General features: G+C 40.9%; 3 protein-coding genes across 8 annotated transcripts in view; 2 read left to right on the forward strand and 1 right to left on the reverse strand.

Annotated features, from left to right (window-relative positions):
• The window catches only part of LOC102229269 (serine/threonine-protein kinase WNK1), a 29,018-nt gene extending 24,488 nt beyond the window's left edge, over positions 1 to 4,530 (forward strand). For all 4 annotated transcript variants that reach the window (XM_014473099.2, XM_023349002.1, XM_023348997.1 and 1 more), the window contains 5 exons: positions 767 to 938; positions 1,023 to 1,207; positions 1,288 to 1,425; positions 1,502 to 1,713; positions 2,668 to 4,530. In XM_014473099.2, coding sequence (XP_014328585.1) covers positions 767 to 938; positions 1,023 to 1,207; positions 1,288 to 1,425; positions 1,502 to 1,713; positions 2,668 to 3,054 — 1,094 coding nt within the window. In that variant the 3' untranslated portion in view covers positions 3,055 to 4,530. The remainder of the gene's footprint in view (positions 1 to 766; positions 939 to 1,022; positions 1,208 to 1,287; positions 1,426 to 1,501; positions 1,714 to 2,667) is intronic.
• Positions 4,213 to 10,849, reverse strand: rad52 (RAD52 homolog, DNA repair protein). Of its 2 annotated transcripts, none has more exons than XM_023349033.1 (12): positions 10,788 to 10,849; positions 10,020 to 10,080; positions 8,811 to 8,912; positions 8,610 to 8,703; positions 8,405 to 8,472; positions 7,928 to 8,046; positions 7,769 to 7,844; positions 7,473 to 7,699; positions 7,198 to 7,388; positions 6,226 to 6,300; positions 5,851 to 6,066; positions 4,213 to 5,778 (listed from the first exon to the last, which is right to left on the reverse strand). In XM_023349033.1, exons 1-12 carry the CDS (start codon positions 10,847 to 10,849, stop codon positions 5,717 to 5,719), a joined length of 1,353 nt encoding a protein of 450 aa, XP_023204801.1. In that variant the 3' UTR covers positions 4,213 to 5,716. The 2 variants fall into 2 exon arrangements, with proteins under 2 accessions (XP_023204801.1, XP_023204810.1); XM_023349042.1 differs by having other exon boundaries at positions 7,163 to 7,388; positions 10,718 to 10,834.
• Positions 10,850 to 12,328: 1,479 nt separating this feature from the next.
• On the forward strand, positions 12,329 to 23,828 carry prr5 (proline rich 5). 2 transcript variants are annotated; one of them, XM_005810503.2, is made up of 11 exons: positions 12,329 to 12,538; positions 15,002 to 15,135; positions 17,496 to 17,621; positions 17,699 to 17,779; positions 18,275 to 18,323; positions 18,455 to 18,512; positions 19,060 to 19,151; positions 19,268 to 19,408; positions 20,868 to 21,003; positions 21,076 to 21,354; positions 21,444 to 23,818. In XM_005810503.2, exons 2-11 carry the CDS (start codon positions 15,002 to 15,004, stop codon positions 21,725 to 21,727), a joined length of 1,380 nt encoding a protein of 459 aa, XP_005810560.1. In that variant the 5' UTR covers positions 12,329 to 12,538; the 3' UTR covers positions 21,728 to 23,818. The 2 variants fall into 2 exon arrangements, with proteins under 2 accessions (XP_005810560.1, XP_023204786.1); XM_023349018.1 differs by lacking the exons at positions 12,329 to 12,538; positions 15,002 to 15,135 and having other exon boundaries at positions 17,253 to 17,621; positions 21,444 to 23,828.
• The last annotated feature ends 90 nt before the right edge of the window (positions 23,829 to 23,918 follow it).

Genomic DNA, 23,918 nt, shown 5'->3' on the forward strand with positions numbered 1-23,918 from the left:
GACCGCTCTTTTATCTAAACATAGTTGATGGATTTAGATCCAGTAGTTTAATGTTAGTCCCTTCAAAAAGGCCGATGTTGGTGTATCTAGCTGTTGATTTAAGGTGAATCATATCATTACTCCTTCCTGTTTGAGCAGTGGACCAGTGGGAGTGAAATGGGCCCATGGCATGATTCCACTTCCACTGTGCTTGACAGTTGGTACCGTGTTGAAACAAACATTTTCTCATCAAATCCACAACCTGTAGGTCACGTCTCGCGCTGCACAGCTATATGGAATCCAAGCATTTGCCGTTTGCCCTCACGCATTAATTAAGACATAAACATTTAATAATTACATTTAAATGTATTAATTCTTACAAACAATTGCCTTGGCAAAAAGCTGCTAAAGGCTGCCTTCATTTTGAAAAACGGCCAAGTCTAAAATCTCCCATTTTAGAAATATGAATAGGCGTTGATGCTCTAAGAAACATAGCAGACAGAGATTAAAACCATGGCAACATTGATTGACCCAATAAATGAGAATGTCCAACTTACATCCCGGCTGAGATAAAAGCTCTTCATAAACGTCTCTAGTCTTTAGGATGTTAGTTGAAGTCTAGTCTGAAGGATTTGTTTTGTTTTTTTTCAGACCTGTTGGTGTCTGATTGTTATGACGTTGGGATGTTTCTGCTGAATCCATCAGTGTCCAGTGATGACAAATGTTTCTGTATCATGAGGTGAAACTTTATTTAAAGGAATGATATTTACTGTTTGATTTTCTGCAGTGACGCCAGCTCCAGTAGCAAACTCCAGCTCACAACATGGCAGCGGTTTGCCGAACGGACCGTCGTCCTCGACCTCTGACCCTCCAAACCCACAACTCCATGAAACCAGTGAGGGGGACTCTGAAACGGAGGATGAAGCCCTTCAGAAAGAGATCAGTCGCCTCAGAGAAAAGTGCGTCAAACATTTACTTACTGTTGAGATTTACCTCATGTAAGTTCAAAAAGATAACCTAATATCTTCTGTCTGCTCCTGCAGACACATGAAGGAGATTCAGCTCCTCCAGAGTCGTCAGAAAGAGGAAATAGAGGCACTGTACTCCAAAATGGGGAAATCTCCGCCTCCGTCTGTCGTCTCCCCTGCTGTGGCTCTGGGCGGAGGTCGGCGAAGACGCAAAAGTCACAGATCTCGCAGCAGCGGACAGCCCAGTCCCAGTCATTCAGGTCAGGACAGGCGGCTGATCATCTCGGTTTCCAATAAAACATGGCGCCTAAATGTTTAATCCTCGTGTTCTAACGCTCAGGTCAGAGTCATGGGTCAGAGTCGCCTCTGAAGCAGAGTTTACCGTCTGCAACGGCAGCTGCAGACGGAGCCGTTAGCTCATCTGTACAACCACTCACATCGTCTCCATCGCTGCCAAGCCTCAGTAGTCCTTCCACTGGTACGCTTAATATCATCGACCAGGAACTGAAATGTTTCTCCAGTTCGCAGCTCATCCGTATGAAATATATGTGCAGGATCAAGTGGAACCAGCTCCTCCAATGGGTCGAGCCTCGGCCAGAACAACTCTAACTCTCTGTCCCAAATGGGTGGAGCGGCTCCGTCCGCATCTCAGACCCAGAAGACCAAGAGCACCTTTTCTGATGACATGCACCAGCTGGTGGATAACTTTGCCAGAGACGCCAAGAAAGGGCCTAAGACCGGATCCTCGGCAACTCTGGGACTGGATGTAAGCCTTCAGTTAAGGTTTTTATGGGATTATAAGCAGCTAATATCTTGCATGCAGTAAATAAATCTCAGCTCAGATTAGTTGGTCCTGGAGGCTGAAGCTAACGGCTGGTTAGAGATCAGCTGAGGCCAAACTAGACTTCACCATCTTCAAACAGCTCCAGTTTAAAAAAAAACAAACAAAATAAACAATAAAAGGTCACAGCAGTTTGTTTGAATTGTATTTCAGAAACATTGTAGCTGTTTCAGAAACATTGTAGCTGTTTCTATAATAGCATCAAGTGATCAACATGTTCTTATCTTAAAACATGTTTTCCACTGGAATTAGTGAATTGGTGGCACATTACCTACCCTCTATTTCCTGTGTAAGCAATTATTGGTTTCTTTGTAAATAAGCACCAGATCCAAATGTGACACTTTCACATAAACAGGTTAGACGCCTTAAGATGTTAGTTGTTTTTATATGCACAGATTTGATGTAACCTTTGACCCTCTCAGACTAGCTTCAACATCCTGGACCAGTTAACCAGCTGTTAGCTTCCACCTGATCGTTTGTACCAAACGATACATAAAAATACTTCTAACATCAACATGTGAAAAGCTCAGACCTTTGACATCAACACAGCATAGGTGTCAAAGGTCAGTTTAATTTTTGGATTAACTGATTAATAATTGGACAGTGAAAGGTGTGTAATAGGAGCTTTAGCAGAATTTGAAGCAGATGAAGGTAAAACTGGATTTCAAAGATTTGCAAAGACGGTTTTTATCTTAAATACACATTTTTTGTACACCCATACAGTTTTGGCTCAATTACTGCTCTGTTCTTTCAGCAGATTGTCTGTAGACTCCAGTTAATGATTAATCGAATACTGAAGTAGTTGACAATTATTTAAGTATTTGCTTAGTTGTTTCAGCCCTAATTTCAATAAATCCTTCCCTTCCCTTCGCTACACAGATCATCCCTCCAGCGAATATGGGCCGTAAATTTTCAGCGCCTGGACAGCTGGGTCCGACCCATCACGCAACCTCCAACTGCACAACCACCACCAGCACCCACCTGCCCAACCCGGCCAATCCCGCGGCCCCTCTGGGGCAGAGGAAAGGCTCCCTGGGTCCAGTCAACCAGGGTTTCGGCTATGCTTCAGCCTCCTACAGTGCTTCTGCGTGGGCCGGACCCGCAGGCAGCTGCCAGGTCGGCATGCATACCCCCCCTCAGCCACTAAAGCAGTACCAGCCCCCCACTACAGTCTCAGTGTCCATGCACCCGGGCTACCACATGGGAACAGGTCAGACCAGCCAGGCCACGGTCAGCCACGCAGGGACCAGTCCAAGGCCTACGTAGCCCAATCCAGGCCCTGCTCCAAGCTGAGACAAAGGGCCGTACAGAGCAGAGAGGTCAGAGGTCAGGCAGTCATTGACCAAAGAACCACAGCCTCTCTTTGTATTTTGCTGGTTAGCTGGCTTTGTATTGTGCTTTTTTTTGTTTGTTTATTTTATTTCATCTTTTTAACATTGTGTATTATTTCTGTTGAAGAGTTGACCGGTGTGGTTCGAGTCCTCTCAGGTAGATTTCAGTCTGTCTGACAACTGGTGGGAGAGTGCAATACACCTCCACAGCACAAAGCGCGTCATTCTTAGCCTTCCGGTAGCTGTGGAAGCAAGCTGTGACGGGTCAGGCGGCGGTGTCCGCAGAAGCACCGCACACCGAAGGCGTAACCAAAAGCAGCCACAGGTGTCTTGAAAGCAAGATGCTGCAACATCGTCATTCCTTTAGGAGGGACTGGGACGCTCATCCTTATTGATCTGGACTTTAGAACGAGCTGGGGACTGAAGACGGTGGAGCCGGTCCACACAGTGGTGGGAAGTGGAGTCGTTTGGCAAGTCGGGGAGGAGAGTGTGAGTGTACAGAAAGTGTGAAATAAGAAGTGAAGTGACTCTGTAAGGTTAGAGGAAGGACTTGGTAAGTCAGGGAGGAGAAGTGATAGGGCTGCAGTATGGATAGATCCCAGAGACTACTGAGTAAAATGCAATAATGGTGAAGTAGATACAGTCCCTTATAACTGTGGCCTTAATCCCCAAACACATCTAAACATTGACCTTGTACATAGAGATCAGTCCATTGGATTCTGATTCTATATTTGACATATTCCCGTCTCTGTGAGAGTTTTGTGGTTTGAGTTTTCGATCATCCAGATTCACCTGTGAGAACATCGTCTTGGTGTTGATCACCACTAGTTTAACTGACAAGGCGGCGCTGCAGGAGTTAACCCCACCCAAACATCAAATCACTTTTTTGACTTCAGCCAAGTTATGAATTGCTGATAACACGCATATCGCGTCCAAATTAACATTATTGGGATAGTATTTAAAGAAGTTTTTTGTTGTGTGGACAGGCGGTGCAAAGTACACAAATACATGGGTTTACTGCAAAGTCGTGTCCCACAAGATATGTGTACCCATAACATTTAACTGTGACCTCTCACATCCCAAAGTGTCTGGGTTTTTTTTTTTTTTTTCTTTTTGCTTGTTTTCTGTGATCTGTTTTTGTAAGTGTATATTTAATACAACAGACAAACGTTCTTTATGGACCTGTATTCAGCCATCAGATTTTGATGTTGTTTCACTGTAATTATTATTAAAAGGTTGTTAAACAACATGTAAAGAAATATTAAAAAGTGCAATTGCAGGGTGGTTGCAGTTAATATCGTTCTCACCGTGCAGGAGTGAACCTGCTGTTTTATTAAGCTCTTCTATGACTGCCCTGCGCCCATTTTCTATTTTTTGTTGTCGTTTTTGTAAATATGCTCCAGTGAGGCTTTCACATAATACTCCGTCACCACTCTTAATGCACATGCACTCTAAGCCGTAAACACGAGGAACACTTTAGTGCCTTGCATCCTCACTAATGATCGGTTCCAGATTCATCCAGCTCCTGCAGCTTAAACCAGTATGAAAAGTTAAAAGCCACTCGACACGGTCGGTTCAGAGCATGCAACGCTGAAACAAACACAGAACCAAGAGCACAGAGTCAAAATGTGCCGTTTCTTTTCTCTCTACATTTACGTTTGTGTTGGTTGTGTAATCAGCTGTGTATTTCTACTTGACTCGTGGGAACATGGATTTCTTTGTTTTGCTGACATTTTCTTTGTGAATTTATTACTAAACAACTTTATAGAAGCACGTGTTTTAAGTGGAGTGGGCTGTACAAAGGTTCAAAAGTCCTTCTGCTGACTCAGCTGCTGTCTCACCACCTCGCAGCAGTGCCATGCTGTTGTTGTGACTCTTTCGCCTGCTTGTAGATCGAATTGTTTAACTTCTCTAGAGAAAAAAATGACTTCCTGCAATGCAGAATATGCAATGTTTAAAGTTTTATAGGGAGCGAGGGGTGTTGGAAACATTTGCATGCTGATGAAGTGTTAACTTCAACGTTTTTGATAACGGAATAAGTATTTCTTTTACTCGTTTGCTTTCCTGACAGTCGTCAATATCACAGGCACAACCTCAGCAACAGGTTATCAGCATGCTAGCTTTACTGGGTGTTCATTCCTATAAACAAACAACCATTTCACAACTTGACCACTGCACAACACAAGCTTACAAAGGTTAACATCCGTGTGCGATCACACAATTCCCAGAACCCCCTCCATCCTGTTAAAGGCCCCGGCGCACGGCTCTCTCATCCAATCCCTCCTGACTTCCTGTGATTCTGTGTCTGTTTTGTGTACATTTTTAAACATTGTACAAAATGTAAAAACAAATAAAAATATCAAATACAAACAATGTCTGTCATTTGTCCGTCTACAGGGTCTGCTCATTCCTCAAAAGATTTAAACATTTTATTCCGAGTTTTCTATTTAAAACACTTTTAAGACCGTAATGGTGCACAAGAGGTTTTCTTTGATCGATGAGGTGCAGAGATTGTAACGTAGCAGTAATGCTGTGCAAGAGGAACACGAGTATATTGAAAAATAAAACAGATTTTAATCGAAGCGCAGAGTAAAGTGTCATGTATCCAGCCGGCGTTTCTTCAGCTGCTGTCCTTGTCTGTATGGACTGAAGGCTTCACCTGGAAATCAGAGGAGTAGAAGTTGAAAATAAAAACTTCAGCCAGAGGCTCAGACACTCTGAGGTGGTCTACCTGGTCTCCCCTGGTGCTGATAGTTGTGTGGCGGTCTGGAGTGAGTGTTCGGGCTTCTGGTCGACGCTCTCTGCGGGGTTTTACTTCGCGTCTGCATTTGGTGACTCCTGGGCGTTCTGGGCCTGCTCCCTCTGGGAGAAGATGCGTCTGCGGGAACATCCAGCTCCTCGATCCCATCCAAAGTGAAATCCCAGAGTTCTGGGTCGTCTGCAGATACTGCAAGACAGGAGGAGGAAACCTCAGCAACTAAACCCGAGGCGATGGATTAAAGCACTGTTTGATCCAGTTGAGCTTTCGGAACGGTCAACACTGTAATCACACATGAGAAGGATTTAAGTCTTTCAGATTATTTATGCCCTGTTTGAATAATCTTACCTGCACATGTGTTCCTGCTGCCTGACTGGTTTTCGGATGTTGTGTTGTCGCTAAACGCAGACGCACCGTTCTCACCTGAGGAGCAGGAAGAAAAAAAAAAAAACTGGAGATCAAATCTTGACATGTAAAATATGAACTAAGAATAATTTCAGAGTTTGTGAATCACCTTTCATTGAGAATAACTTTCTTATTGACAACCTCACAATGTTTTAGGTTATTTTGTGGGAAGCAATCAATCATGCTTTAGTGGAATCAGATTTGTCAGGCAGATGTTTTCACAATCATTTAACATAATCATGACTACTGTATATTATCTTCAACAATGTTAGTATTGCACAGTTTCCCTCAAAATGGATGTGATTAGGCCTGCCGCAATAACAAATTTTGCAATTTTGCTCAATGACTAATTGTCCCAGAAATGATTGCAATTTGAGACAATTTTCAACTAAAATAATAATGGTACATTAATGCGAGTGCATCCTCTCAAAGATCAAAAACCTTTCATTTCTAAAGAACATGTAACACTGGAGCTGGGAGACATTTTCAATATTCAAAATAAATTAGCAAAACAACAATAATTAAAACTGATTATGAAGTGTGTGTAAACAAAATTGTGTTTCAAAAAATATTAATCATTCAGCTTCGACAGGAAAAACAGGCAAAACTGTCAAGAGTTTTGTAAAAAAAAAAAAAAAGTGCTGACTACTTCGTACTGGGTGTCAAATGTTTGTAGCATTTTTTAAAATGGTGGTTTTTCAACAAACATCTCTAATGATTATTGAGTTCATTTTAATTTATCATGCAATGAATTCATTTATTGCGACAGTCTTAGGTGCGATTCACCTCTAAAATGCACTTTTTGTTAAGTGCGCCAAACTCAAACACGTTTAATCCTTTCTATGCCACAGTACAGAAAAAATTAAAGGGTTTACTAAACTGTGTGAATCATATTTTCTCTGGCTGGAACTCTACCTCCCGTGGATCTCCGTCCCATCGCGACCTCCGCCTCCTCAGTCTTTGCTTGTTGCAGTTTCTGCTGCAGCTTCTTGGCCTCCATCTCCCTCCTGAACTTCTGCTGCAGCTGCTGCTGCCGCAGCTTTCTCAGGTGTTTGGGGTCCGTGTTTGGGGCGGATATGACGACGTCGGCAGCGTCTGCGTCTGACCTTTAGAGGACGAAGGTAAGAGGTGCTTTCTTTTACAGCAGAGATGACAGAACGAGATCGCCCCGCGAAGCGCGGCGTGTTCACCTGGAGAGGACGTTTTCTGTCTTTATGTCGGCTGCAGAGCCAGCTGAACTGGACCGGTGGTCCTCTGATTGGTTCTGATTGAAGACTCTGGGCTCCAGTGGCATCCTGGCAGGTTCTATTGCACTCACTGGGTTTTGACCGCTGACCAGACTGCAGAAGCGGGCCTTCTCTATGGACGGCTGGCCCTCGGAGCGCTTCGTCCGTGCCGGGTCCAGATCAGGACGAGGCTGTGCAGAGAGAAGCGGTGATTACAGAAACATCGACACAAAGCTTCAGCTTCCTTTGTTATTCCTCACCTGTTTGGGAATCTTGTTAATCGCAAGGAGGTATTCTTTATCCAGGATGCAGTTTCCGAGAGCGTTGCCAAAACATCTCCACATGACGAATAAAGACGTTAATTTTTCTGCACCAATCCAAGCAAATTTAAGAAAGAAAAACATGAAATTCTTCTTTACTTCAGAGCTCTCTTCATGCCGTCTGTCACAGCTTCCTTCCTCGCCTTTTCCAGAGACAGAGCTTTAGACCTCAGACCCTCGCTGACTCCGTACCCCACATCCTCATGAAACGACCCGTCCTGGAGGGAAACAAATGGCTTCATTTCACAAATTCACATTGATGACATGAGTATATAAGAAGTGGAAGGAAATTGTGCTTTGTTTTTTGCCGTTTGGCAGTTTTGCTTATTTCAGGGGCTCAGTACAACAGAACCCCTCGCTTTTTCACATTTGAATCAGGAAAACCAAGTGTTCCTTTACAATTATGCACTACTTTGTGTTGCTCTGTCAAATAAAAATCCCAATAAAATGCATTGAATTTTGTGATTCTCATGTAACAAGAGAAAGCTTTCGACAGAGAAATCCCCCAAGCAGACATTAATGAAGAGTTTATGAATCACATAAAGGATTGGAAAACATCAAGAGTGATTGTCCAACCTTCAGCTGCACTTTGACAAACGCACTGACTCCAACATAAAACTTCCCATTGATGAGGTCTACAAAGTCTGAGAACAAAGGAAAACTTGTTTTTATGATTATTTTTAAATTAAACATCATTGTACATTACTTTATTACTCACAAAATGTCGGCATTGGACAAATAACGTCTTGCATTTGACGTTGACTGCACAAGCACTTCTTACCGACATTTTGCTGGGAAATGGAGTGAGACCATCCATTGTATCCAAACATCTCATTGGCCAGGCTGATGACGCGATGTCCTTCAATGTAACAAACCTGTCCAAAACAGGAAAAAGGTCCATTTAGCTCAAACCCCAGAGGTGGTTTGTTGCAGGAAGTCTTTAAAACGCTCGTCACGGCTTTGAAGAAACACAAAGTGTTGCCTTTTGTCCTCCTCCAGCCATTCTGGTGCTGATGAACTCGGGTCCCAGCCGCTGCTGCAGAGCGTCCTGCACGGCCCGGTACTCCTCCGCCGTGTAGGTGCACTGTCCGGAGGCAGAGGTACAGACAACATTTATGAGACGATACAATGATGAGAGAAGATGCGGCAACGATAATCAGTCAATTCACAGCATGTTAAAGAGTAGGTATTTGACAATTTAAAGAATGAAATGTCATTTAACTCTAGATTTGTTTCTTATGCTAATAAATCTCAGTAAGTTTAAGATTACAAACCAATTTAAACAACACAGTGCTTCCGATTCAGGAGTGTGGTGAAGAAAGCTGTAATTATTGTACATTATTTTTCAGAAATTCCATGTTTTTCCATCCAGTTGAAATAGAAAATACAGTCAAACTCTGTTTTTCTCTGACCTTAGTTATTGCAGAACCTCAATACGCTATTTATACAAAATCGTCTTTTCCAGATGATTTCTTTATTTATTTATTTATTTTTGTTGCAATCTTTTAAAGCTTAGATCAACTCTGTTTTAAATCCTATAATTCCAGTCAGATTAAGAACTGGATTATCCAACACTAAGGAGAAGTTAACTACAGAGCAGATTTGATCTTTGGTACCTTTATTTCAAATGTAAACGTGAAAAAAAGTACAAGATTTCATGCTTTGTTTGTCCTAACCTTTTAACCCAACTCAGCTTTCGTCAAGTCAATTAATTTCGAAAGCATATTTAAAAACAACAACTATTGACCAAAGCATGTACAATTCAAATTATATCAGCATTATAGGTTCTATCCAACATTAGAACCACAGGAACAATACAATTTAAATTTAAAGTTGCTTAATGATTAAAAATGTTGAAAAATTAAACAACCATTAAAAGTTTTTTTTTAATGCATTCAGTCATTAAATTAAAAAATAAAGTACTGAAGGATAAACGGATGAACCCAAGTAGTGGAGTTTAACAGTGGAGCAAATCAAAGACAAATCGTGTCACATAAAATTTAAATAAACTCATAATTTTTTTGGACGAAGATTTTTTGCAGCATAAATAAATATCCGTAACTTCATTCAAGCCTTGTCAAAGTCAGCAACCTAAATAATGAATTAAGTTTGTTTAATTTATTACTTATTGTCCTTAATAAATATAATAGAAGATAAAAATGGCGCTTCTCTCCACTTTCTCTCCGCTTACTTGTCCGAAGCTCCTGGATGATGCATGGACACTCTTCTCCTCAGTGCTCATCGCTGCCGTCCTAAAATGAAGAAATGTCCGATGGATTTACAACATAAATAATTATGCATACACGTCATAGGTAAAATTAAATGGGAAATAAATAAATTATTTTACTCAAATTTGTCAAGTTACTCATAAACACAAGATTTATGAATTAAAATATGAACCCACTGTATGATCATATCTTCCTCCTGAATTTATTGAGTTATTTCATTGTTCACTTGGTGCAGTCCACCAAGAAATGATTCAAATTGTTGCAACTTCTTCATATTCCACTTAAATAAATACTATAAAAGTTCCAAATGTTTTGTTAATATTCCACTTATGAAACATTATATTCAGTTGTTTTCCATTTACTGAGAAATTTGATGTAAATGTCAACCATTTGATGACTTTTTTGTTGTTGTTGAATTGTGACCCTTTTGGACTTCCATAGCTGCACATAAACACGGAGCACTGTCCAGTAGCTCTTTCTATTGTGTCATGTAGCTTATTTAAAACTCCTAAATTATTTATAACATAAAAATAACCAGTGAAGAGTTTGTAAAATATTGGATAGTTTTAGGAAAAGCTATCAATCCTCCCCTTTACTTGCTAATACGGTTTGTATTCAGGTCCGACTATGAATAACTACGAAACATGTAAGTATAACTCACCTGTTTAAGCTCCTCTAAGCTATTTTTATGATAAAAATCCACAGAAATATTTAAGAAATGTGCAGCTTACGCTTTCAAAGTAGCCATCGCGTGAACTTCCCGCTCGCACTGCCGGGGGAGGAGCTTATTCATGCTGCCTTCATGACTATCGGAAAGGAAAGTGTCAACAAGCCCACGGCTACGAGGAATTGTTAAAAATTGATCATTTAAAAAAGAATGTTATTCAAAAGACAACTTACTTAATGATTTTATTTAGACACCTTTAGACTACAACTGTTAATATAAGAAGGAAGCGCAGGGAGATTTGGTAGAGAAAATTTCGAGGTGAACTTGAAGTTTTGTGTCGTAATCTCTTATCTTTACTCTACACGGGAAATTTAAGCAAGAGGAGACAAAAGACAAACCAGAAAAAGTCAAATAAAAATAAGCCAAATACTTTTAAAAGATTCAAATCCATAAATAACATGACCTATTGGGAATTGTACAAGCACAATATGACCAATAAAATGGAAAAATTAATATTTGTGGGGTTTTTTTTTCATCATTTATTGTTCTTTTGGCCATTATGATGTTTTAGTGCCCCTTATGTTTCCTTTGGTGGTTATTTTGTCTCATAATATCAGCTATTTTCCACCAGCTTAATATTTCAAAACATTCAACCAGAACTTCAGGTTTAAATTAAGACTTAGTCCTATTTCAGAATGGTCAGATATAGTCTTGTCTTAAATTCAGTAAGAATTTGTGTAAGGACTTAAAATTTTAAAAGGTGCAGCTATTTCGCAAAGAAGAATTGGGCAATTTTTCTCAGTCTCTACGTGTCTAAAACTGTTTACTCTGGCGATGATGAATACAAATTCATGTTGCACTCTTTTTTAGATGTTTGTATTTAACCCATCCTAAAAGATATATATGATTTCCTCTTCCACTCCCCAATTGCATTTTGTGTTTTTCTGATTATTTTTCCCCTCAAAAAGATACATTCAAGTTTGTGGTTTAAATGTGCCAAAAAGTGAGCAAGCTCAATGTGTGGAAACATTTCTTGCAAGGCGCTTTTAACTTTTTATATCTGCATATCTCTATAGTTTTATGATTTGGTGTTATCTAAAGTCATGCAAATGCGAATTTTCCATCAGTGAAGATAATCTTTTCACTTTTTACTGTACAAGTTCATGTTTTTTATATAAGAATGGGTTTGCACGGGCAAGTGACAAAGACCTGCTTGCTCCGCAGCATTGTTTTTAAAGCCAGTGCAGATAATGTGGGTTTGATTAAGACCGTATTTTTCTTACTGATAAGCGGCAATGTGGCACATGCAGTTCTTTTCTTGCGCCACTATCTGTACATCTGCCATTGTGTCCACTGCTCTTTCCTGTTTTGCTTATTATTGCTTCCATGTGGCACAATAAACTATCCCTCGACTTGCAGAGACAAACTGCATGTTTCTGATGAAGCTCTGCTTCCATACAGCTATAATAATAATAATAATAATAATAACAACAATAACCACAGCGCGCGTTCACGAGCATGCTCGTAACAGCGACCAGGTTTCTGCTCTTTTTTTTTTCTTTTTTTTTTTGCATCTCGTCAAAACAAAGCGGGGGCGAGCCGCAGCCAGAGAGCGAGCGGCAGTTCCTGCCTCATGAATGAGAGGTCGGTCGGACCCTTCGTCCCGCACCCTGACGCCCGCCCGTGGGGCTGCGCAATCCGGCGTGGTGCAGCTAGAGGAGCCTGCCGCTGATGAGTCCCGGTCAGAAGACGCTTCCTCTCGGCTGTACATGACCGCTTCATCCCACCGGGTGCGACACGACGGGATCAGGAACGGTGAGCGCAGAGGCTGCTGCTGTGGGCGGGCTGGGGGCGCATTTCACACACACCAACTTTGTACCCAACAGTGATACTGTGTGTTTTATTGTTTGTTGTTGTTGTTGTTTTTTGTTTTTTAACTTGCTCATCTGCGTGTTTACATCCGTGCGGGTGTGTTTACCCCGGTGTTTTATCCATACAGGTAGTGGTGAATTAGAAAGCTCCACGTACGCACGGCTCGCTGCTGTACGGTCCTCCCCTGCAGGATAAACGTGGACTGTTGATTGCGTGTCTGCGCCGATCGATTGGCCATCTAATGTCGGGGGAAAAGGCCGTTCAGTTGTAAATCAATTGGTCGGAAAAGAAACGGGGGTCGATTAGAAATTAAAAAGCGGCATCGATCGGATGTGAGAGTGTAGTCGCAGACGAGGAGGAGGGGAGAACAAAAGCAGAAATGCCCAGACTGGCGTGGCTTGGCATTTCTGCTAGACGCTTTCTGTTTTCCTCTCTCAGATCTGATTTAATCCAATAATAATTGATCAGACCTCCATAACACACACCAATCACCATTCCTTACCACTATCTAACATTCTTCTGCAAAACCTTTGTTTTATAAAGAGACATGCCAGACTGTTATTCCCCCCTCTGACCACCGGATGGTGCTTTGCTGTTGAGCTTCAGTTTTGTGTTTCTATGCAGGGAGACACCCAAATACACTGTAACTGTAAGGCCACAAAGCCTTTACAGGAACCATTCACTCACTTACTCACCGATGCATGTACACACATGCTGGTTCCCTTTTTTTCCGCTGATGTAATGAGTGATTACAGGAAGGCTGCGAGGTGATTGCCAAACACTCGTCTGCTATTTCTGAATGACTCTTAACTGACAGAGAAGACTCTGAAAGAACAACTTCTGTAAATTAAAAAAGTGCCAGTACGTGGTTTGTTTTTGTTCTTCCCTTTTGACTAATGTTTATGATTTATGTAGTTCTTGCTTTTTTCTTTGAGTTGATCAATGGTGTCAGGTCCTGAGAGAGGTTTTGATCAGGCAGCAGGAGATCTTCCAGAACGGTTTCAAAGAAACTAGGGGGTTACTGCCGTAAGATTGCGTGGAAAATAGATGCTAAATTTAGTGATATTTTTTCTTAGACTCTTCTTATGAGGCTGGTGCCATTGGTAGCAATGTTTTGTTGACATGGCATATTCTCCCTGTGCGTCTCTGTTGCTCTGTTGATGGACTAGCAGCCTGTCCAGGAGTAGTATTGGTGGTTGGGGTTATTAATGCAAATTTCACAACAGGTGTCAGTAATAACTCAGGTGAAACACATACAAAGAAGTCAAGACGTCCATCCATCAATCCTTTCCAGATGGTGAATTTGTTCAGCAGCCATTTGGCGAGAGGCGAGGTACACCCTGGACAGGACCCAGTCCATCAAAACACAACAAAAAGTCACACACACACACACACACACACACACACACACACACACACACACGCACACACACACACACGCACGCACGCACGCACGCACGCACGCACGCACGCACGCACACACACACACACACACTCACTCATAAGGGCAGTTTCTAGAGAAACTATTTTACCCGGCAGCCATGTTTGTTTCAGAATACTTTTGTTTGCAGAGACTTCATAATTAATTTTATTTGTTGTTTCTGTTATTTTGTTCATTTGTTTTGGATATTTAAAATGTCTTCCAGCGTTAAATGTTCATTAGACTTTAAAGTTTACAGATTTTCCAGAATGCGTTCTTGCATTATTACGCCATTACCATATTATTATCTGAAAATTGTCTCAAAACAATAATATTATCGTTTATTGTAATACCTTCTGGGACAATTTATCGTCCAGCAAAATTCGTTATTGTGACAGGCCTGGTACCGACAGACTCTATATAGCTGAAGGACAATACTCAATAAGAATCTGAAGATTAAATGAGTGTGAATTTTTCAGCAAGGCAGCAATCTGAAGGAAAATCCACAGAATAACCTGAATATGAGAGTGTATGGAAAGGATGAAATGCGTGATACTTATTTTCCCAGTGGTATCGGGTGGTGAGCGTCTCGCTGTGAAGGACATAAGCTTAAGACATTCAGCTCAAGGTTCTGGGTCAGTGAATCATGTGAAAACCTCCTTGTTGGGTATGAAGTGAGGAACGGTTTGTTAAAAAAAAAAAAGTCCCACTGCAGCCAAAGCAACCAAACCACAAAAGTATTAAACTGCTAATTGGGAAAATAAATATTATGTTGGTGAATCAGTCAAGTTTGACCTCTCCTCTCTAGTTTCACATTTGTAATATTTGTAGTGTCTGACCAGAGAGGCCTGGAAGGGACCCCCTACTGTTTTGTTCACTTTAAACCACCTTGCTTGTTTGTTCAAACATCTCTCCTGTAACCGTAACGACTGTTTTGCTTTCATTTCTCCTCCTCCTCTTCCGTCACCTCTTCCTCCTGGGCTCAGATGCTTGACGGACTCCGGCGGCGGCACGCCTCCCGCTCCTCCCCCAGGCCCCTTTCCCTCAACTTCAGCACCTTCTCGGCCCCTCCCCCGAGCCCGGACATGGACAGCAGCGGCACCGAGCATCCGTTCAGGAGGTAAGGCTCAGTTCCTGCCCTGTATTAACATTTAACACCATGCGGTATCCTGGGGAAGAAACACATGAAATATTAATTAGCATTAAGCCTGTTTCTGGTCCCAGATGATTTCCTTACCCAGCTGAGCTTTCTCTGCAGCACATGCTGGCCTGGTGATAATGACCTCGTGCTGGGGATGCTTGATTGACTCGGTTCTTTCCTTTTGTTCGTCTCATCAGTTTGTGGCCCTGCTTTTCATGCTGTTTGTGTTTGCGCGTGTGCGTGGGAGTGAAAGGGGGTCTGTTGTTTACTGCTGTGCTGTCAGCACTCAGAGTTTCTGGACTGCGTGGGTTTAAACTCATCGTGTCTTATTTTTCAGAGAGCTTGTTTTCATCACCCATCTCTTTAGAAAATATGCATAGCTTTTTTTTTTTAATCTCTTTCTCCCTCTATGCTTTAAAGTTTAATTTTCAATTGAGGACACTTTTTTTTTTATGACTGCACCAAAGTAGGTCCTAAATATTACAATTAGGCTACATCCAGGTTCCTGAAATAAATGAGGATTTGGAGGACCGTGTCTCCTAAAGGGGATGTCCCATATAGAGAGGAAGAGCAGATGAAGTTTCAGCTCTCAACCCTCAGAGAGATTTGTGGCAGCGCTCACTCTAGTGGACTCTCTGGTTCAGTTTTCTATGAGGTCTTCATCACTCTGCTGTCATTTTTAAACAGGTTATTTTGCTGCATTGAATCAAAATCTATGAGAAATTCTAAAACACTAAAGTATGAACCAGGAAGTGTAGATAATGTTATGATTAATGTGAACATTTCATGTTCTGGAAGTCGGGACTTAAACTCGAGTCTTTTGCAGCTTCTCCCAACGGTCCACATTCACACAGCATGATTCTGCCACCACCATATTTTGGTGTACTCCCTAACAAATCTCTGTCGTCTTTAAGCTACAAAAAGACAAACTAGATTTCTAGTGCAAATATCATAGACAAAAACTAACTTACAACTAACGTTTCAACAAGATATAAGAGCTTGTTTTAAGTCAACAGTTTCTTAATATTGTTTTAAAATGAAGTGCTATTTCCACTGGCATTATTTTATTTATTATATGACAAAATTTACTTGCTATAAATGAAATAATCTGCTAGCGGAATTGTATTGTTTTATTAATATTAAGAAATTACAGATTTAAAACAACCCCCTATATCTTACTAAGAGGCTATTTAAAAGTTAGTTATCTTATTTCAAGTGCACTAAGATATTTGCACTAGAAACTAGACCAAAAATACTTGATAAGGTTTTGTTGTTTTGCAGTGTTCAGAACAGCTGTATTTATACTGCGAATAAATTACAGGTAAACTTTTTTTTATTACACTGCAGTGAAAAAATACTTACCATCTCAGCAAATTCTTCAGTTATTGCAATATTTAGAACACTAAAAGTCTCCAGATCATGAATGCAAAGAGCAGTTCTGTAATAATAATTTAATTCATTGTGTGAAAAACTAAATGCTCTCTAAACAAAATAAGTGATTGTGCCACACTTCCAGGCTGGCATCAAGTGTTTGCTGTGGAGAGAGACTGTTGTTATTTTTCTCTAGTGTTGTTAGTTCATCAGGACTTCACACTTTCCAGAATGTTCCACTTTTGTTTCATCAGTCCATAAACACTATTAATGTGGAATAACATCTCAAGTCTCAAGCTAAAAAATACGTTTAATAAATAAATGACTGAGAATATTTTAGCGGCACTGTTTTGCAGCAGAGGTCTGTTTTTCATTTGTTCGTTTTCCGCATCCAGCTGTAGTGAAGCAGGAAAACCTTCTTCATTGTCTCGCACCGTGTCGCTGCTTCCTGTCCCTTTTTCCGCTGTTGTCAATAAACCATATGACTTCCTTCTCCTCTTCTCAGTGCAGTCACAAGCACAGCAACTGTTTAGGCCTGCTTACCCTGTAGTTCCTCTGGCATCTGTGCTCTGCATAAATATTTGTTTGCATCAATGGCGGTATTGTACTGACTGCGAGGCAGTTGAAGGAGGTAGAGAATGCCCCCAGCGGTGCGTGTGCTATTGTTTCCCTGCTCTTCTGAGAGATCCGGCGGCGCAGCGACACTGTGCTTCACCTCCCAGCTGGGCTCCACCCATCCTGCTCTTTGCTTGTTGCCCCAGTCTCACCATGCACCACTCTGCCCTACTTCTCTCCTCCTCCTCCTCCTCTTGTCACCGGCTGCTCTTTGTTTTCTTTTTTTTTCTCCGCCGTTTGAGTTCTCCTCTGCCTCGGAGCCGTCTCCTCGCGTTTCCTCCGCGTATGTCGGCTCATTGCCTGACCTTCTTTCTCGTCTGTCCCCTGTCCACCTTTAATGTTTTCCTCATGAGGACTCTGCACCGGCTGAAGTTGATGAGCTCGCCAAGCCTCAGTGAGCTCGGTAAGAGTGAGAAAAGTTCACCGGAGGACAGAGGGGAGAAGCAGAAGAGGGCCGGAGCCAACGCCACCTGGAACAGGTACACCAGATTAAAGCGGAGGCAGAAGACACGCTGGATTTAGACCAGCAGTAAAGTGCGGTTTCTGTTTGTTGCAGCATCCACAACGCTGTGATAGCAGTCTTCCAGAAGAAGGGCCTGGCCGACAATGAACTCTACACCCTGAATGAAGGCGTCCGGTAGGTTTAGAAATCAACACAATATACGGATTCCCCAGCTGGGAAGATCCAGCTGCTTCATTTTAGACTTTTGATCTAATTTTGTGCTGTAATCTGTGTAATTACTGTCTGTCCAGAGCTTGCTGCTGACTGACTGTTTTCTTCTCAATGACCTTGTTTGTGTATGATGTGTATGTGGGGCTGTGGAGTCATGTGGTCAGGCCAGATATCTCATTATCTCTCCGAGCCAGACCCATCACTTCTCTCTGCCTCCACGTTAGCCGACTGAAAATATTTCCGGAAAAAGCCACAAAGACGTGGATTCATCTTTTCTGACCACAGAAGGATAGGAGCTTAATGTTCTTCAGAAAAACAGACTGTTTTCATATCGTCTTTGTTTTCACCGGGAAACTATTCAGTTACTTTACAAAACATGGTTAAATATTTTACTACATCTTCATCCAGTACGTTTTATCATTAAAAGTTTAGAAAATAAACACTTGTTGTCTTTTTCAGGCATTTGTTGAAAACTGAGCTGGGTTCTTTCTTTTCAGAGTACCTCCAGGTAACGGACATTTAATTCCTCTTTTTAAATTCATTACTGACCTGCACCTCACTGTTTTATCAGACAAGAACATTAATGACGATAAATGATACTCTTATATCACGACCATAATTGTTGTCGACTTTCCACAGAATCAGCTTCTGACGAAAGGCATGGTCATTCTTCGGGACAAAATAAGATACTATGAAGGTAGGTCTGGGTTAACGTCTGGCGCATGCTTTAACTCGCATCTGAAAAACAAAATCTTCACATCACCCTGAAAACACAGCAATCCGCTGAAGTTGGTGGGAAGATGGATATATCTAAAATAAGGTTATACTTGAGGAAACCCATTTAGAGGCTGGAAATTAGTTGAGAATGGGGTTTAGGTTTGACTTGCCTGCAGAAAATCACCCTAAAGATGCAGCTGAAGCTACCAGATCGAGGCATAAGAGCTGCTTGAGCAGTTTTGCTTTGGTGAATCCATAAAAATGTTCACCTCTACAAGCTGGTAGAGACATAACCCAAAAGACTAATTGCAGCAAACACTGAATACAAAACCCTTCCTAAACTTTTCGGATTGTTCTTACCCATGTAATCTTCCCCTTCGTCTCCCTTTACTGTTTTGTAGTGGCCTGTCACATAAGCTCTGAATAACACACATTTTGTTGTAGTAATGTGACAAAACATGGTGAATGTAAACCGAAATGAATCCTGCAAGGCATTGTTTCTATGGTTTTGTCTCCGATTCATGCAGGCCAGAAGTTACTCGACTCTCTGGCAGAGACCTGGGACTTCTTCTTCTGTGACGTTCTCTCCATGCTGCAGGCCATCTTTCACCCAGTCCAGGTGCACAAACTCCTGAACAAGCTGCTTGTGTTTTTTTTTTTGTCCACATCTCTTCTGTTGAATCCTTTTCCTGGGTGGTGCTCATCGTGGTCTCCTCCTCCCTGTGTTTCTTGCAGGGTAAGGAGCCCTCTGTCAGACAGCTGGCCCTGCTTCACTTCAGGAACACCATCGTCCTGAGTGTGAAGTTGGAGGACGCGTTGTCTCGGCCGCGGGCCCGCGTGCCTCCCTCTGTCACGCAGATGTTGCTCATACTGCAGGTGAGCAGAACATTGTCTCCTAGCTCCACTCTCACTTGTTCAGCTATTTTTGTTTTGAACAGAAGCCGTACGTCGTTCCTTTGTTTGTACCTTCAGTGAAGCTTCTTGTTTTGGTGTTGGAGTTGGCATCCTTCTGCAGGAGATGTCTCAGACATTATGCTCATGACTTAAGACGTGTTCATGCTCTTCACAGTTATGTTAAGACTAAATCAGCACTAGATTTTATTCAGTGTCATTGCAGTAAGGAGGGTGAATATAAAGGCAGGCCACACTTTTCAGACTTTTATTTGTAAAACCTGTAAATTCTTCATCCTTCGTTCCTCTGCACTTCTTTCTGTAGGTTAACCGTTACTTATCAGTGCCTCCAATACCATATTGATGTTGGGTTTTTATCATGTTTGGGTTCATATTTACCCTCATTAATATCTTAGCATGTTGCAGAGGAATAATGATAATCTTGACTTAATTTTGGATTCATGTTTGGATACTCATCAAGACAGACAGAGTTTCCTATTTCTGACCACAGACCTTTAAGACCAGTGTGTTATTTATAGAGTTGAGGTTGACACCATTCTGGAAACCATTATCTTAATCTGTTTTATCCATTCAAAAACCAAATTTTATTATCTTTAAAAAGTGTAGGACTTCTCATAGCTTTTCCAAATATTAGTGGAGGTTATTTGTATGTATTTGAGTGTAAAAAGAGAAAATTTAGAATAAGTTAAAACTTTCGCAGTCAGTTCTTGCTATTAAAATTCATTGATGTTATTTGCTGTACTATTGTAACAATTGAATTTAATCCTATGACAATGCAAAATTATAATCATCAAAATCATTTTAACTCTGACATTGTTGAACTACTGAGAAGAGTTGGGTAGTAACTAGTTACATTTACTCAATTACATTTACTTGAGTAACATTTTGAAAAAAAAGAAAATCACTTTTAGGAGTATTTTTAATACGCTGCACTCTTTACTTTACTTGAGTAGTTTTATTATGAAGTATCACTTCCCTTATTGAGTAAAATTTCTGGATTCTCAACCTACTGTGATTGACTTATGTGAATGAAAAACAAACATTTTTATTAAAAACTAGACACACACCTGCAGTTTTTGTTCAAGTTTCATAAGTTTAATATTAAAAGAAATTCATTTGGAAAAATGTTTCTTTTTCATATAAATAAAAATTCTTTTCATTTTAACCTTTAAAATACAAACATTTCCACATAACTTTATGTTTCGGTCCATCTGGTGATGTAATTTTCAAATAAATGATTGATGTTTTACACGTTTTACCAAATACTTTTTTACTCTCGAGTAATTTCTTGGATGGCTATTTTTCGCTTTTCCTTGAGTAGAAATATGTTGAGGTAGTGCTACTCTTACTTGAGTACAGGTTTTGGTGCCCACCTCTGCCTTTGACCTAACCTGTCAGGTTTTTGTACCTCCGTGTGTTTCAGGGGGTCCATGAGCCGCGCGGCGTTAATGAGGATTATTTAAGACTGGAGTCTCTGGTACAGAAGGTGGTCTCACCTTACCTGGGCACCCACGGCCTTTACTCTGGAGAGGAGGATGACGACCACTGCTGCGTTTTTGGTGAGCCAGAAGCAAAGTAATAATGATGTGCTGCATTTTGACAGGTCTTTAAAGCAAGCCCTCGTTTTACAGACAAGCGTGTCCCGTGGGGCTGGCCCAAGTCTGCAGACCAGCCATCCAAAAACCCTGTGGTACGATCTAAGAGCTACAACATCCCCCTGCTGCTGACCCCTGTGGCGGAGTACGACCCGGATCCCAGCTCGGCCGGCAGCGGAGGGATCCGCCGCCACTCGGCTTGTGAGATTATATCATGCCTGGAGGAACAGGGGCTGACCTACTCCGACCTGGCTCCAGGATCTGAGCTGTCTGGTCCCTCCTCCAACAGACTCTGCGTGGGCTCTCAGTTTAATGGTAGGACTGATTTCTAACTGGTTTCACCCACCATTTTATCAAATCACGCCAGAATTCGTAATGATACAGCAATGCTGTTTCATTCCCAGGGATTATACAAGCAGGCGCCGGTGCCATGGACCTGGCCCTGTCCTCCCCTTCCATCCTTCATTCCTCAGGCGCGCTCCACGGCACGGAGGCCACCACAACAGTGACTGACCTCAGCAAGGGGGCGTCCTCCTCGCCGCCCAGTGAATCGTCCAGCCCTGAAACCATAATTGGACAAGTTCCAGGGTCTGCCGGGTCAGACTCGGATGGGATATTTATTGAGTTCCCTTCTCACTCTTCGGGTGGAAAGAGCCTTAGCCGCGAGAGCAGGCAGAGCACTGTGTAGCTGTGGTCCCCATCAGGGACCCGCAGCGAGGGTGTGCGGGAATATTTTGGTAGAAAATGGGACACAAAATTAATACATTTCAGCAAAAGGGTACATCTTCCATTTTACTTTTATACTTTCAATGACAACCTTCTTCCAGTGTGGATATTATTTAAATTATTTTATGAAACCTTTAAGCAGCTATGAAAAAAATCAGCATGCATGTCCAAGTTGACATGAAGTGGTACTGATGGCTGAAGATGTGTTGTTCCTAAATGATGAAACCTTTTTACTATTAAAAAAAAAGTCCCAAGTCCCAACAAGATGATGCAATCAACAAACACAAAAGTGCATCTAAATAACTTAAAATGTTAACTTATTCCAAGTATTCATCTTAAAAAGTGAAACTTATATATTGGATAGATTCATTATACACACAGAGGTCTTCCAACATTTATTTCTGTTAATCAAATGATTATAGCTTACAAATAATGAAAACCCAAAATACGGTTTCTCAGAAAATAATAGTGCTCAAGATAGCTAAAATTATTAGTTATTGACACTTCCCACAATGAGAGAGAGTTAGCCACAAATGCTTATTTTACAGAAGGTGAAAGTTCCCTTTTTGCTGCATGCAATTATATCAATGGAAAGTTGAGTGGAAGGAAAGGTGAGGTAGAAACAGCTTCAGTTGATTAATCAGCTGTCTTCCTCATGATTATGTAGATCATAACATTTCCATAAAACAGCTGCTTAGACGTCTCAAAAGGAGCGTAGACCAAGTATTAGAATAGTTATTCTCCGTGTCCTGAAACACTGTCTCCCTCTGCAGTTCTTTGAATGTACTTTGCTTCACAATCCTCTCAAGGCTGTGGTAGATACTGTTGCTTCTGGATCTTTTTATTCTACGGCATTTTTCCTTCCATGTAACGCTCCATGTCTGTATCTTGTGCTTACCCTTGTTGTGGAAAGTGTCAGCGACAATCTGCTGGCGTTCTGTCAAGTCAGAAGTCTTCGCCTCGATTGTGTCGATTAGGATGACCATTTTCAGAGAAACTAAATTGTGAGTTTTTGTTACTTGTAGACTGTAATTAATAAAATTACACTGATGAGTTTCATTTTGAAGCTGAATAACTGAGATTTTCTGTGATATTCTTATTCACTGAGATAATCTGAATTCATCTGAGTGTCAAAAGCTCTAGTTGCACTAATAATCTTACTTCTTACAGTCTGTGAGGATACAGAGCATTAAAAAATTAATCCCCTGCCAGTGACAAGGTAGTGCATGTGGTTTACAACTAAAAATATATTAGAATGTCTTTTAAAATTTAATTTATAAATGTAGCTACATATCAGTGAGACACAGAGTATCCTAAGTGGATTAGGTTTGGAAGATAAAGTATTATGGGACAAACTGACACTGTTGATTTCTTTTTCTTTCTCGGATGTTTTATGGGATTTGTTCATTGTGGGGAAAATAAATATTTCTATTCATTCATTTCCTTTAATTCAGTTATTTGTTTTAGTTGTTCTCTTGCTTCCCTGGAGAATATGTACTTTAAAGAAAAACAACTACACATTATCTTTTGTTACAGGTCGTTTTGTATTTGTGTACTCTGATGAAGACTCTTTTATATTCCCCGTTTTCGCTCCTTCGTGTGCTGCTTGGGGGTCACGAGGTTTTCTCGCTTTTCAGCAGCACTCGGAGCGCTAAATGCAAAATTATTTTGTGACTGCATTTGCTTTTTCTGCATGGGCTTCGTGGTTCAAGGGAATACGACAATGTTTGTTTACATTCGACAAAAATGGAAACATTTTCAACTGAATGTTGTCTCACACTGTATTTTGCACCACCACTAACATGTAAATAAAAAGTACGTTGTTTTTTTTTTTTTTTTTTTTAGAAAGGATAGATCTTGTACAGTGAACATTTGTCCTAAAAGGAATAGATTTTTTTTTTAAATAACTTTTTAAAATAATCTTTTTCAATGATGTTTTACCTCAAAGCATTTTGTACTTTACTTTTTGGACAATCTATGATGTCTCCAGAATTGTACTTTGTATAAATTTGTTATACTGGCCCCATAAAAAATGAATAAATTTCAGTAATATCTAAAAAAAAACCATATATGATATTTTAAATTGAATTGATTATTGATGTATGAATGAATAGGGTATTACTTAAGTCTTCTTCTACTGTACCTTTCAAAGT

This window comes from Xiphophorus maculatus, chromosome 2 (assembly GCF_002775205.1).
Source record: "Xiphophorus maculatus strain JP 163 A chromosome 2, X_maculatus-5.0-male, whole genome shotgun sequence".
Classification (NCBI taxonomy): domain Eukaryota; kingdom Metazoa; phylum Chordata; class Actinopteri; order Cyprinodontiformes; family Poeciliidae; genus Xiphophorus; species Xiphophorus maculatus.

What these genes read in the sequence shown, in the direction of transcription:
- rad52 (XM_023349033.1), bottom strand. Translation starts at nt 10,849, where the DNA reads ATGAATAAGCTCCTCCCCCGGCAGTGCGAGCGGGAAGTTCACGCGATG. An exon ending in GCGATGGCTACTTTGAAAGC is followed by an intron (nt 10,081 to 10,787) that starts GTAAGCTGCACA and finishes TCTTCATTTTAG; the next exon opens with GACGGCAGCGATGAGCACTG. An exon ending in ACAGAAAACGTCCTCTCCAG is followed by an intron (nt 7,389 to 7,472) that starts GTGAACACGCCG and finishes CGTCCTCTAAAG; the next exon opens with GTCAGACGCAGACGCTGCCG.
- prr5 (XM_023349018.1), top strand. Translation starts at nt 17,296, where the DNA reads ATGCACCACTCTGCCCTACTTCTCTCCTCCTCCTCCTCCTCTTGTCAC. An exon ending in GCCAACGCCACCTGGAACAG is followed by an intron (nt 17,622 to 17,698) that starts GTACACCAGATT and finishes TGTTTGTTGCAG; the next exon opens with CATCCACAACGCTGTGATAG. An exon ending in TCTTTTCAGAGTACCTCCAG is followed by an intron (nt 18,324 to 18,454) that starts GTAACGGACATT and finishes GACTTTCCACAG; the next exon opens with AATCAGCTTCTGACGAAAGG.